At 39.8% G+C, this 14,520-nt stretch overlaps 1 protein-coding gene across 3 annotated transcripts; it reads right to left on the bottom strand.

Moving 5' to 3' along the window:
* Positions 1 to 14,070, bottom strand: ltb4r2a (leukotriene B4 receptor 2a). Of its 3 annotated transcripts, none has more exons than XM_074623399.1 (5): positions 11,602 to 14,070; positions 4,763 to 5,305; positions 4,157 to 4,360; positions 3,941 to 3,981; positions 1 to 2,715 (listed from the first exon to the last, which is right to left on the bottom strand). In XM_074623399.1, exons 2-5 carry the CDS (start codon positions 5,294 to 5,296, stop codon positions 2,400 to 2,402), a joined length of 1,095 nt encoding a protein of 364 aa, XP_074479500.1. In that variant the 5' UTR covers positions 5,297 to 5,305; positions 11,602 to 14,070; the 3' UTR covers positions 1 to 2,399. The 3 variants fall into 3 exon arrangements, with proteins under 3 accessions (XP_074479500.1, XP_074479498.1, XP_074479499.1); XM_074623397.1 differs by having other exon boundaries at positions 4,763 to 6,565; positions 11,602 to 14,069; XM_074623398.1 differs by lacking the exon at positions 11,602 to 14,070 and adding an exon at positions 6,322 to 7,324.
* Between the last annotated feature and the right edge of the window lie 450 nt (positions 14,071 to 14,520).

Here is a 14,520-nt window from a genome sequence, read left to right as displayed (position 1 = left end):
ACACCTCATTATGGAAGAGAAAATGCGGATGACATGTAGAGCCACAAAATGTTGTGAAACATAATTTTCAGGGGAGAGCAGGAATGAACAGCAAAAAAGATCATAATCAGGGTGAATATGTGAGGGGGTGAATATTCCGGTAAACTGTCAGGATCTTGTTGATACATGAGCCAGTCATCTTCAGTGTCTGCTCTCTTGCACAAGACATCATCTGATTTACAGCATATTTCACTTTCGACATAACGCAAACTGCATCACAAAGTTGTAATGTGTCACATTGTTCAGGAAAAGACGCTTCACACATTTTGTATTTTTCTGTATTTCATCTTTTACTGCTCACAGTGAAATGTTAAGACATTCCAGTCAAGGATTTTCTCTTTAAAACCGCACAAACTATGTTCATAAACAAAAGATCAATGACTATGTCTAGTTCCCATCAGCTCTACGGAGTCTTTTAACGTCTGTCCAAAAGTAACGCAAGAGGGGTACCCCGTGTGTTGGCCTCCATCACGAAGGGCACTGACCAATCGGCTGTATTTGACAAGTTTGGAGTGAGAATGTGTTGCTATATGAATGACACATTCGCAATTCATTTCGCTTTTGGCGTGTCATTTGTACGCCATGTAGTCTGTATTGACTGCAATGTAAACACATCTGTGTAAATATGCTACGCTCAGAGCTAGTGACGTAGAATAAAAATGTGAGAAAGACTGCTTATGGCAGGCGGGTGAGTAGGTGATGTGGATGGGTCCAACAAACACAGGACTTTCAACCAGGGGACCGGTGTTAGTGTCCCAAAGTGTTGAGTTATTTTTAAGTTATGTTAGTGACGTTAGTGGCGTGTTGTTTTAGTGACGTGTTTTCCGTGCTTCTGTTATGTTGTTTCCGTACATCTTATAATTTTATTATCTCATACTAAGTGGTTTTGTTGCCTCAACCAAACTGCGGCCGTTACCGTAGTTTTGTTGCGTGGCATAGAAAATGACACACAAAAGAGGCATACAAATGACATGCGAAAAGGCAAAAATGCATTCTCATGACACACAGAATGTCCTTGTAATGTTGTGCTATTTATACGCCTTCCCGTGAGATTGGGTTGATTTTTCTCAGGAGACCAAAACAGAGCTAAAAGGAGAGACTTACATTCATCAAGTGGCCAGAAACACGGCTCCAAATGAATCCTAATGATGCTCTGTGTCTGCTGGACGTGTAAACTGACTACTAAAGCGTTCACCATATCAACTTTATAAGGTGATGAAATGTCAATGTTGTGTTTACAGCTTTTTCCACTGCCCCCCAAGTGGCCAAGAAAATCAATTCATACAGCTTTAAAACAAACAGATGTAAGAGAGAAGCACGCAAAGCGAACACATTAGTGCGAATATTACAAAAACAAAATCAAGTGCCACTCCGTCAAACCTGAGCTCTCAATGTGCACTCGTCACTGAGGTATAACAATTTTCCCTGTTTCAATTCATTTTGACATTTCGGTGCTTCCGTCAGGCATTTTGACCGTAAAGATGGACGACATGACAGCTCCACAAAAGTGAAGCCAAAACATTTTGATTGCCCCCTGGTGGCTGGCTGCAGTATAGGTCATAAAGCCCGCCCCCTCCATGTTAGTGGATAGGACATGGGCCAGAATAAAAAGTCAAAGTACACATTAAATAAATTTTTCCCAAAGATGGTTTCTGTCATTTTAGGTAAATTTGCTTTTAATTAGTTATTTGATGCTATAAAAAGGGGTGTGTCATGATTGGCAACTGTGAGTCTCTCTCGCTGATAAGCTGCGGCCGTCCTCAGCCCGTGATTGGCTCGGGTGTGTGTGTGGGCGGGACCTCAATACCGCGGCTCCAGCCTTCCCAATCACTACTGCGGCAGACTCTGGCTCCAAATGACTTCAAAATCTCAAGATGGCAGCTCCCGTATCCCAAATATTTTAACTTCACTTTTTGTAAAGTGGGAGGAAGTGGAGACACGTCGTCCGTCTTTATATACAGTCAATGATTTGGACGAATAAAACATTCCTTGAACAAAATAGCACAGAAAAATCCTGCAAAAACAGATGAATTTTGACATTACAGTAACAATGTACAGTAAACATAAGGCATTAACTGGCCCTGGATTATACTCCACAGTTCTTCCTTATAAAATAGTCCAGAGCAGAGTAATATACAGTTGTGTTTTACCCAACGACTCAAACACAGCAATCTCATTTTAAGGATGCATCGGGCTGTTCCAGGATCAGTATGTCCAGTGACATCCCTTTCAAAGTTTGTCTCATTTGGAAAGAGGATTGACGTTATGCAGCAGCTGCTGAATGTTTTCTTGATCGGCAGGAACCAGCTGTGCACGATGAGCCCTGATTCATTTGACCCTTCAAAGGAACAACACCAGCTTCAAGCCTGCTCAGTCTTGCCATTCTTCACCGGTTTGGTATTAGAGTTCGAGTTGGTAACGGAGTCTCGATCTTTATCCTTTAGCATGACGGCATCCGCCTCTTTGTCTTTGTCGCGGCTGTTCTGGCTGTTCTGTCGGCTCTTCCTGGTGGCCGAGTCCAGCCCCGTGCCCTCGAACAAGCGGGCCATGAACGCCAGCCCTTCTCGCCGGATGTAGGACTTTCCTGCGAAGAAGTAGAGCACCGGGTTGGCACAGCTGCTGATGAAGGCGATGGCGGAGGTGACAGCTCGGGAATTGTGCCATATTAAATTCAGTCTGGAGGGTGGAGAAGTGAGGAGAGCATTTCATTAGAGACAAATGACTGACTTTTTTTTTTTTTTTATCAGAATGTACATAAAAGGGTCACAGAATATGCATAATGTATAGAAGTACTCAGATATTTTACTTAAGTAAAAGTAAGAATACCACAATGTACAAATATTCTATGACAAGTAAGTCAGGCTAGTGGTTTCTACCTCTATTAATCTTCATTTGGAACTCTCGGTAAGAAAGAAAATAACATTTTCCAAAATGTTGCATTGCCAGTGATGCATTAAACGGCTCAATTTGACTCAAAAATGTTTTCACGGTTGTATTTCCTCATCAGGAGTTTTTAATGGCCTTTCACTGGCGCAAGGTTGTCTCCCACATCACTTTTTCATTTCAAAAACCCATCCATTTTGTGTCACTGCATCTGTTTTTCACACATTTGTCTCTACCTGATGATGTGTCATGATTGGCATTTAACTGGTAGTTGAAATTATGCATTTTAATTTGACGCTTTTTATTTACGTAAATTCCTGAGCACATTCAGATTTAAAAATAACTACCTTTGTAAATTACCAATTTTTTTTTTTTATTTAACCATTAAGTAGTACCTCCACTAGATGGTGCTCTAAGACCCAGTGGTTGAGAATAGCTGTTCTAAAAGTACTCCCAACTGTAAACCATTTAAACTGTGACAACACAGCACCTTCTCATTCTCAAGGCGTAAATTACCGACACTTTGTCACGCCCCCTTGGCGTGTGATACCAACGCACAAGGTACCCTTTAGCGCCTGTATAAGACGGTGCGGGCGTCCAATTAACTGCAACGTGTGGATAAGTAATGGATAATGTACAGCTAGCGGGTCATTGTTGTAAAATAAACCCCAACAGGGCGATGCAGCGATGCATCACCCTGAAGGTGTTTATTTCACAACAATAACCCGCTAGCTGTACATTATCCCGCTTATTCCACGACTACTTACTTAAGAAATCAATAATTTGACATAAAAAATGGTCCGCCAGAGTCCGACATTAGAACTGAACCCATAGCAACGGTCTGTTATACATAGCAACGGTCTGCTATAAAAAAAAATAACAGACCGTGGAACGCCGTGATTGACCGATCAGAATTGAGTATTCAGCAAAGCCGTGTAATAACACTGATGATTGTTTTGTGTTTTGTATTTTAATATTAGCTATACAAAATAAGATGCACGCAAATGTTGCCACTTACTTGGTTTTTATAGGACCCTTTGGATACAAATCCCATGTAACCTGAGGACAATAAAAGAATTGCTTTGTTAATAACAGTGAAAACTTAAACGATCAGCATCTATTTTATAAATAATATTAAAACCTGGATGCATGCTGAATACATTTAAATGCTCTTCACTGTATCCATAATGCTTGGAAGAATGTGTTACTCGTAAAAACAGGATGTATGACATACTTGCACCATGTTGATGAGGTGGTAGGGCAACCAGAAGAGACAGAAGGTCAACACGATGGCAAGGATGAGCTTCTCGCTACGAATGCGCCGGCGGAACTTGGTCTGTCGGAGTCGCCGTAAGATGCAGATGTAGCTGATTAAAATGACACTGTAGGGAATTAAAAAACCCAACACGAGCTCCAGCGTATACTGGAGGACCGCCTCCTGCATGGAAGATAAGATGAGGAAATAGAATTTAATATTCTAACATTCTTTACTTTTATGCGTAGGCATTTTCTGTTTCACTAGTTTACTAGTTTTACTAAGTTTGAACACACTGGACAATGTCAACCAGTGTTTGATGATGAAATACATATGAGCCCACAAAATGTTATATTGCTTCACCCATAGGTGACGCTAAAGCAACATGCTGAAGTTAATCACTGCGGTAAAGTGGTAATGAGTCTGACTCATGTGACTCATTTTGCTGCAGATCCTGAGGCATAATGAAAACATTTTATACCTATTTATGATTCAACCAACACATTTAGAGGAATGTACAGCCTTGGTGAATGGTGCTTAATTGTTATTGATAGTATGAAGATAATCAGGTTTTTATTCACTCACATATTTGCCTTCAACGTGGAATGCTTCGCACGTGTTGTTCTTTTCTGCCACCTTTCTGAAGATCATCGCAGGAACAGAGGCGACCATCACCAGGACCCACACCACCGCCAGCACCCGTAACACAGCCTTCCGGCCGGTGAACAGAGTGACGCGCCGCGGCCACAGCACCGCCACCATTCTGTAGACGCTCATGAGCATGATGAGGTAGATGGATGCGTACATGTTCGCCAGACACAGGTAGAAGATGATCTTACACATCACGTTCCCAAACACCCACTTCTTCCAAACCAGGTAGAGGATGAAGAACGGGGTGAGAGCCATCAGAGAGCCGTCGGCGACGGCGAGGTTGAGGATGAGGAGGGTGGTGACGGAATGCTTCCTGGCACGAGCCAGGACGCTCCAGATGATGAAGAGGTTGCCGGGGAAGCCCAAGAGAAAGACGAGGCTCAGGATGGTGGCGCCTATAGCGGTGCTGACTGTGGAACCCACAACGCTGTCATTATTTGAAACAGGGGATGTGGTGCTGTTGGCCATTTTTGTCACCTGCCAAAGAGAGAACATTGGTGAATATTTTTTAAAGTTTAACTCAGTACATTTATTTCTACCTTTTAAGTGAAAAATAGAGAACAATATCAGAGATTCCTGCCATATCACTGTTAAAGGGACTGTTTGTAACTTTCCGAAATGCTTGTTAACAGCGACTCCTGTGGCCGTTAAGTCAACGAAAGTCAGCGTCGGGCACGCGCTTGTGCTCGCTCTAAATAGATATGAACGAGCATCGCTCAAAACAGTGAGGCGACATATGTCAGCTAAAACCACAATATCACTCTATATTTCACCTGCTTGGCAGTAATGTTAGCTGACCAGACGGAGGTCTCTCCATGAATCAATGCTGATCCTAGTGTTGGCTTATCCTGCTTCAAAGCGGGTCGGTGCCGGGGATGAAGCAGGAAGAGAAACGTTATCGTCTCCCGACTGCGCCCGCAGGGAGACACCGGCACCCGGTCGGAGACAATAATGTTTCTCGCTGCGGAGCCCTGTCACTTCACAAGACACGGAAAACCTCTGTTGGTCTGGAGGAGCTGCAGCAGTTATTTCTGCACAAACGTCCACTGTACATTTATTAGATATTCTCAGAGCTAAACTAACTCTTCTGCAGTGTGGAGTGAGCGCGCATGCACGTGTAGAGGTGGAGCGAGACAGCGAGAACGCGCGTGGTGTGTGAGTGAAGGCAAGCAGGCAGCGGATTAGAGACTCCGGCCACACGCGAGCGCGCCTATGCGCGCGCGACCCGTTAGATTTATACATGTAAAAGTTACAAACAGTCCCTTAACAAACAATACAAATGCTAACAAAGCAATCCTCAAAAGTCTGCTTTTTATAATGAATTCACTAGCAAAGACCACACCATTAGTACAGTACAAAAGTAGCTTTATTTGGAATGACTGGAGGATGCGGGAAAGATCAGGTGAGGGTCGAGTTTGGTGGGATGACTGGGTGAGAGTCGTGTTCGGTGAGATAATGGGGGTCGAGAAGAGGAATGAAAAGGGGGCAGTTACCGGGGTTGAACGGGAGCCGAAGGTTGGTCTGGGTCGTATACGGTGGGATGATGGAGTCGAGGAAGAACAGGGGTCGATCACATGGGGCCGAACGAGGCCGAACGGGGTCGTGAGATGGCTGGAGCGTCTGGAACCTGAGGGTCAAGACTCAGAGTGGGGGAACGCCTCGATGAACTCGATACAAATCCACGACTTCCTTTTTGTGAGGCAACGGTGCCGACCGCTGAGCCACCGTGGCGCCCTGCTGAGAGAGGAGAAGAATGTTTGGGGGTTAGGGATGTGAGAACTGAGACAAATGGGAGAGAAGAGGGTTATGCCGACAAACGAGAATCAAGACAATTTTTGGTCTCTTGACAATTGTCAGCAAAGCCCCGATGTTTTGATGGTTCTAAAGATTATCTTTCCGGATATTCCTGCAGTGTGAGGTACGTTAAGAGTGTTTTTTTTACAGTATTCCCATTACAAGCTTCAGATTTTGGTCTTAAAAGTGCTTTTTAATTTAGTAATTCCATCTTATTTTTGTGTCACAATCCAATATTTCGTGGCTTGCGCAAAGCAGGTAATAGAAAGTTGTTATAGTCGTGGACTGTCATCTTTTTTTTAATAATTTCTCTTTTCCACTGGCGGTTTTATGTTACTGCTTAGTTTTTTCAGCAGTCTAGTTGGAATTGCATGAATGCTGCAAGCGTTTTTGTTTTAGGGGCAGTCAGAATAAACTGCATTCCGCCTTAATTTATAAGTGGGAATGGTGCATTTTACATCAGAGGAGGCGCAACTATTTATTTGACAATGTATGCGGTCATACTTGTTACTTATTGGAGTGTGTTTTTTTAATGGATTCAATGGATTCAATCGATCTCAAATCGTAAATATTAAACATGTTCAATATTTATGATCTGATATTTCTGTTGTGTGTGGGGAACCCCGAGGACAGCCGATGACACAGTCACGTGGGAAAGAACGATAGCCAATTGAGATCCAAGCTGACTGAATGGATAATGAATAATGCAAAACGCGAAGACATTCTTCCTGCCTACACTAAAGTCACGTTTGATCGCGAGATATTTTGCGAGATTTCAGTTTTTTAGTTGTGACTCTTGTTGTTCGTGAATGGAATCTGGTAGTGTGTGCTGTTTTGGCCAAATCATAGCTCACCACACACTACAGGAACAAAACTGTTAGATTTAACATAACATATCGTTATGTGTGGGGTCTCTCACATTTTCAAAATCTGTTAAGATTTGACAAATCTTTTAGTGTGGGCCAGCTTTTAAACACACCTATATAGGTCTGCACAAGTGATTGAGTCAGTGACGCACACATTGGGGGAATTAACAAGCCACAGAAGCGTGGTCTTGATCCTGTACCTTAGTTATAATAACTTCATGAATCGATATAAGACAGTGTTTCCAGGGAAGTTTCCCAAACAAGTAACAAGAATGTGGGAGCATTTCCTGGCACCAACCTGCAAAATAACAAAATGTACTTTAACAAATTTAATTAGTCAGACTTCCAGAGTAATAGAGAGCCTCACCTCTGAATCCTACTCCATGTTGTATCTGGCCCAGCTCTCAGTTTGACACCTCAAGTATGTATTTCTGCAGGAAAGCGTGGGAGTGTGGCGCAAGTGTAACAGGTTTTAACGGAGATTCTTAATTCCTGAACAACGAGACCAGACACGAGTGGAGCATCTCAGTAAGGAGCATATCAGCTACTGTTAATGCAACTTCATCATATTTGTCTCTGACGCAGGTACCACTAGCTGACTGCTTCCTTAAGATCCAAGAAACCTAGGTTTATGTTTTTCAAGCGTATCAGACATATATTCAAATTGTTTATAAATGGTCAGCAGTACTTTATAATCCATCCTTTACCAAACTGGAAGCCAGTGTAAATCTTTAAAGGATGTATCAGGTCATATTCTATATTTTTTAATCATTCAGCAAATCCCCTGAAAACACTTAAAACAACGTTGAATTGATCCTAAGGTCTGATATATCTTATTCCTCTGAGCCATAGAACTCCATTGTTGTCAAAACACTATTACAACACATCAATGAGCCACACGGATGCACTGGACGACATGTTCCTTCAGCATGAACACGTACACTGTTGTTTATTTTGAGTGAATCCCATAAAACACTGTCCTGCTACTCTATGTGCTGACTACCGCAACAAATGTGTATCCATCCACGGCTAAAAAATAGTCCCCAACAAATTAACTTTTTACTCCTGTTTGAGTAAAGCTTCCTAAAAACTACAATACCCAGCTGTTTGAGGAAATTAGCTGGCATTATTTAGAAATGAAAGCTTGTATATGTGAGACATTTTTAAAGAGTTATCACTTTCAGGCTGGCCCACACGAAAACGATTTTTCCAATCTTAACAGATTTTGAAAATGTGAGACACCCCACACCAGACGACATGTTATGTTAAATTTAACAGATATTCGATCGTAAATACTGAACATGCTTAATGTTTACGATTTGAAATCGGTGCGGTCAGGATGAATATCCGGGCCGAGGGATGCAAAAAAAACACTCTTAACATACCTCACACCATAGGAATATCTGGAAAGATAATCTTTAGAACCATAAAAAAATTTAAATCGGCTTGATTCTCATGTAGTGTGTACCTGGCTTTAACAGATTTAAGTGGGCTTGGGGATGAGTGCAACAGACCAACAGGACTAACACGTTGTTGGTTGCAGTCTTTTTATAGGATTTGTTAATAAGCAATTCAAAAAATATAAAATATCACCAGGCTTGTCCTTTAAGAGATTTATGAACTAACAACACTTTAAAATATATGCTCGATATATATCTTTTAGGGCTGTCAAAGTTAGCGCGATAATAATGCGTTAAATTTGTTTTAACGCCACCAATTTCTTTAACGCATTAACGCAATAGATCTTTTGAAGGTTGTAGAGCTCAGTTTTAAAGTGATGTGTGATGTTATTGGCATCATATTAAACTACAAAACCCAAGGACTCAATTGGTACCAACCATGTCATACAAGCTTCCACGAAGGAGGTTAAATAACGCTCCAAATTTACACTAAATTAACACTAAATTCAACATTTTTAAAGGGGTCCCTTGACCTCTGACCTCAAGACATGTGAATGAAAATAGGTTCTATGGGTACCCACGAGTCTCCCCTTTACAGACATGCTCACTTTATGATAATCACATGCAGTTTGGGGCAAGTGATAGTCAAGTCAGCACACTGACACACTGACAGCTGTTGTTGCCTGTTGGGCTTGAGTTTGCCATGTTATGACTTGAGCATATTTTTTATGCCAAATGCAGTATCTGTGAGGGTTTCTGGACAATATTTGTAATCTGATTTAGCCCTCAGCAGTCAATTACTAGAGATCCATTTCACAGTTCATTCAACAGATCTTGTATTTATCCCCTTGGGTTCCTGCCAAGAAACATATAGCTGTTTCATGTCACTGGAAAAACGTTTTCTGAAGTAACATGTCGTCACTTGCTCGACATATCTTGACTATTAGTTCAAGAGCACACCCCAAAGGCTCACACTCAAACTATTCATTGTCAGTAGTACTGTGTATATAATCACGTATTCACACCCACGTCTGCTGACCGAAACTGTTTGATATTTCTTTGCAACTTGTGCAGTAATCATGGATCATTGCTATGCAAATCAGTGTGTAGTTGACTGTGGGGGTAAGCAAGTGCACGCTAGGTGATATCACAGGTACAAACACAGAAGAGGTGGAATGATTGCGACTTGACAACCAGATATTTGTTGAGTATTGGAGACATTTACCTCAAGTACTGCTCTTGGTATCATTTGTATCACATTTAAGGGGGTGGGACCTTAGGAACTGTCTCTTATTGCTTTAGAAAATGGTGTTTTTTTATGAAATTAATTAGTCAATTAATTAATTATTAATTCTTTTAACTATTTGGCACATAGTCTGTTGTGTTTTGAGTTTTTTTTGGTTTGTTTGTTTGGTTCTGCACTGAATAACACACTATTTAAAATTACAGCACAGATGTGTTTTTAGAGAGAAATAAAATAACATACAATTTGATAAGGAAAGCTAATAAATAGATAAATTAGTGAATAAAAAATTGCTATAAAACAAATAAAATAAAACAATCCTGTAGTCATGATAATAATTGTGGCGACTAAAAAAGCTAAAGACTATATGTGGCCTTTTTATACTAAAAGATTAAATAAATATAGACATTGTCAGCAATACATAAGTAAAGATTTATATTTTTCTTCAAAATATATCAACATTTCATATGTGCACCCAGCCATTTATTCAGTCTGTCTACTATTATATTTCATATATTTTATATTTTATTGTTTGCTTATTTATTATATCTTTGTTTACTTACTATTATATATATATATATATATATATATATATATATTTATTTATTTATTTATTTTTTACTGACTGATCTTGTGGTTTGCTCTGTCGCCTTTGCTGCTGTAATTCTGCCAATATAGATAAAAGATTATCTTATCTTATCTTCTTGTCTCATTTCTTATGCTGATGATGTAATCATTTTTAGTTATATTCTTCTACTGCAGATGCACTTGCAAGAATTTTCAAATTAAATATTGTTAGATAAAAGCATTTTCTCAGTTTCAGAAGTAGAGAGTGACAAAGAGATGTAACCACATGGCAGTGTTTACAGAAAGCCGGTCAAACCACATTGACAGTGGCATCAAAGCAGCAGCAGCAGCAGCCAGTGAAACTGCGTCATATTGTGCAATGGCCCCAAAATGAGACACTATACCAACCATAGTTGGTCTTTTCTGTTTTCGTTCCTCTTGTAACCCTTTTGTTTTCTTACAATTGCTTTGCTTTCTTCCTCTATCTTTTAGTTTTTACTATCATTTTGTACAAACAGAGCTCCTTGTAGTCACCACATCCCAGATTATAAAACCTGACTCAAAAGGTGTGTTTGTGTGTATTGTGTGACTCACACACATACCTTCTGCCTACAAAGTAAACCATACATACATTGTTCATATGTGAACAAATCACAGCTGTCAGATGAACCTGACAATAATGTCACAAGACCACATGAAGTGTAGAATCTCACAGATACACAGCAACAAATAGCAAAAACAGAACTCCTGTAAATCCCCCCCCAAAAAACAAGTTTCTCCTAAAACGGTTGCAGTAACTACGGTTGATTGCCATGTTTTGTTGGCAGTTGTAACCGCAGTGTTGTTGCTGACAGAAACCAACACAGACTCATGAATGACAGGCAGAGGAAATGAGACGCTCACCTCAAGTCATCGACTGTAAATCCCAACAGAGGAAAGAAGACGCCAAGGGATGGAAAAGGAGTCTGAATCTGATGTTAAAGTTGTGTTTTCTTCCTTTTCTTTTTAACCTTTCCTCTCTGAGCGTTTCCCCCCCACCCACTCTCTCTCTCTCTCTCTCTCTCTCTCTCTGTGATTGATTTGTCATGCTTGCTGGAACATGTGGGAAGGTGTGTCCCCATTACCTGGCCTGTCTCTGCCCTGGCAGTCTGTCAACATCCTCACGTGTCGACTGAGGAATTCCATCCGTGTAGCGTCGCCTTAAAGGGTTGGTCCATTTTTCACTAATGGTATCTAGTCATGCAGGTCACTGCTTTATATCCATAAACTAAATTCTATTCACCCCGAGTGTATCAAAGTGGTAGTTAATACGTTAGATATCTACTCTAAGTGGCAGAAATATGTGGACACCCAAATATTACACCCAGTGCTTGAAGTGGAAAATAAGTGCCAGTACTCTCTAATTCACATGTTGGCGTTTGTATCGGCCGGCATCGGCAACCTCTTGCGACTTATTCCTATTTATTCATTATTTCTTTAAGCATGTTGTACTGTGTCAATCCTAATCAGTTGGGGTATCATTGTTATATTATTATACTTGGGCTATGCATCTTCTATATTAGGCCATGATACTCCAATAATATTCCAGCTGGAACATTATAGGGTTAAGGTGGCGTGTTTAGTGTTGATAGTTAAAGTGTTAATTGTAGGCTGTAGTCGGGTATCATTCAGGTTTTAGGAGCAGTGTCTGCAGTCAGTTAAATTATTATTTTGTTATTTATCATGGCCTTCGTCTGAACATTTAATCCTTCTGGAAATGTTTGCCCTATAAGAGCAGATTCAGAAAACTTTTAAATAATGTTTCATTAATTATATTTGTCCGCAAAGAAAAAAAGTTCCGAAGAACAGTTCACGAATTATTTTGAAAAAAGGGCGTGAACATTGTATTAATAAATAAATTACAGCAGCGTCGTTCTCAACCTATATGGTCATACTGCTTGTGAGGCGCGACGAAAAAACGCTGGTGCTGCGTTGTTATGAATAGCCATTACAAATTTCACAGAGAACCTGAGAGGGCAGAGAAGAGTACCGGCAACTTGTGAGGAGTGACGGTATGCCAAGGAGTAAAATGAAGAAGTGCTGGTACCGTGTACCGTAGCTACACCTATATGTGATTGCTGAGCATAAACCATGGGCATGACTCTGCAGTTATAATCTTGTATCAAGACTTTCCTCAAGATTTCTGAACCAGACAACAAGGATTTGTTCACATTCAGCCCTAAGAGCATCAGTGAGGACAACCACCAATGCTGGGTGATAAAGCCAGAGTTGCCCGATTTTTGGAAATGTCACAATGAAATAGGAAAGGGCATTTCCTAAACTGTTGTCACAAAGTTGGAAGCACACCATTATCTAATATTAGGGCTGTCAAACGGTTAAAATATTTAATCGCGATTAATCGCATGATTGTTGGGGGGCCCTGGGAGAAAATCTTATTAAATGGGGGTCTAATTTGTGTCCGTTTAGGGGTCCTTGACATGTGATTGGGGTGATCTAACCCTTTAAACATTTTAACATTAATACACAATTCTTAATCTGTATTTTACGAACTGTGGTGAAACAAAAAAAAAGTTCCTGATCTAACTTTAGATTCTTTTGTTTTATTTAATGGTTTGTTGTTTTGATGTTATCTTTCAGCAGTAGTGCAGTGCAATCCATCCATACTGGGCGAGAGGCTGGGTGCAAACTGGGCGGGTTGCCGGTGTATTACAGGTCTAGCACATAATGTATGGCAAGGCAAATATTTACACTTGTGTTCACACAAGGAAAATTAACACTATTTAGGCCTTAGTTACTAAAGGAAAATGTAAGAAAATATGAAAACTAGTGACAAAGGTTTAGGAGAACTCTGCTAAATGCATCAAGGCTTGTTTGAAAACTTAATTTTACACACAATATCATAAATACAGGATGAGTCCAACTTTCATCTACACGCAGGACAAATGGTTAAAAACAATTAAACTGCACAACTGCACCAATTTTGATCTTTAAACTGTGTAAGAGAAACTGGGGACTGCTGAATTAAATAATAACGTTGTGGTTCAGGTTCAGCATATATCTGAAGCTGAATGCAAAGTGTCACCAAATAACCAACAAACATCCATGTTTTCAGATGCAGCTTTAACAGAGACACCCTACCATTACATATCAACACTGTTACTTGACCTCTGACCTCTTTGTGGAAGCAGAAACACTTTTACATTATAAAACCACCCATAACTATGGAGGACAGAACCTGCCTAAATAAATATATAAATAAGTAGATGAATTAAACTTTGACTCCATTAATAAATAAATATGCCATTGAATAACCAAACAATATTAAAAATAAATGTAGGCATTCATTAATTGATAAAATGTGACATAAAATGATATTTATATTTTAAGTTGCTTCTTTATTAATTTATCTATGTATTGATTCCCTTATTTATTTACTCTTCTGTTTAATTTTTACCTTTTATTTATTTATGTATTTATTGTATTACATTTTAAATGTTTTTATTTTTGCATTTATTTATATCATATTTATTTTTAAATGTATGTATTTATCTATGTATTCATGCATTTATTTATTTATGCACTATTGCATTTCACCCCTTATTTATTTCTTTATACATTTATTTTGTAATATTATTTACTCATCTTTGTTTTACTTCCCCTATCTATCTACTATCTTACTTGTTGTCTACTGTGTCTACAAATGTTTCTGTCTCCATTGTTCCAGTGGCAATTGATTAAATGAAGCATTATTCTTGCGTTAGGGAGCCCCCTGTTGATCACAGCTTGTAGGTGCAGGGTAAACTAGTCAAACCTACTGTACAG

This window comes from Sebastes fasciatus, chromosome 22, assembly GCF_043250625.1.
Source record: "Sebastes fasciatus isolate fSebFas1 chromosome 22, fSebFas1.pri, whole genome shotgun sequence".
In the NCBI taxonomy this organism is placed as follows: Eukaryota; Metazoa; Chordata; class Actinopteri; order Perciformes; family Sebastidae; genus Sebastes; species Sebastes fasciatus.
Note: the sequence above shows the minus strand (reverse complement) of the source record. Positions and strands in the feature narration are given on the sequence as shown.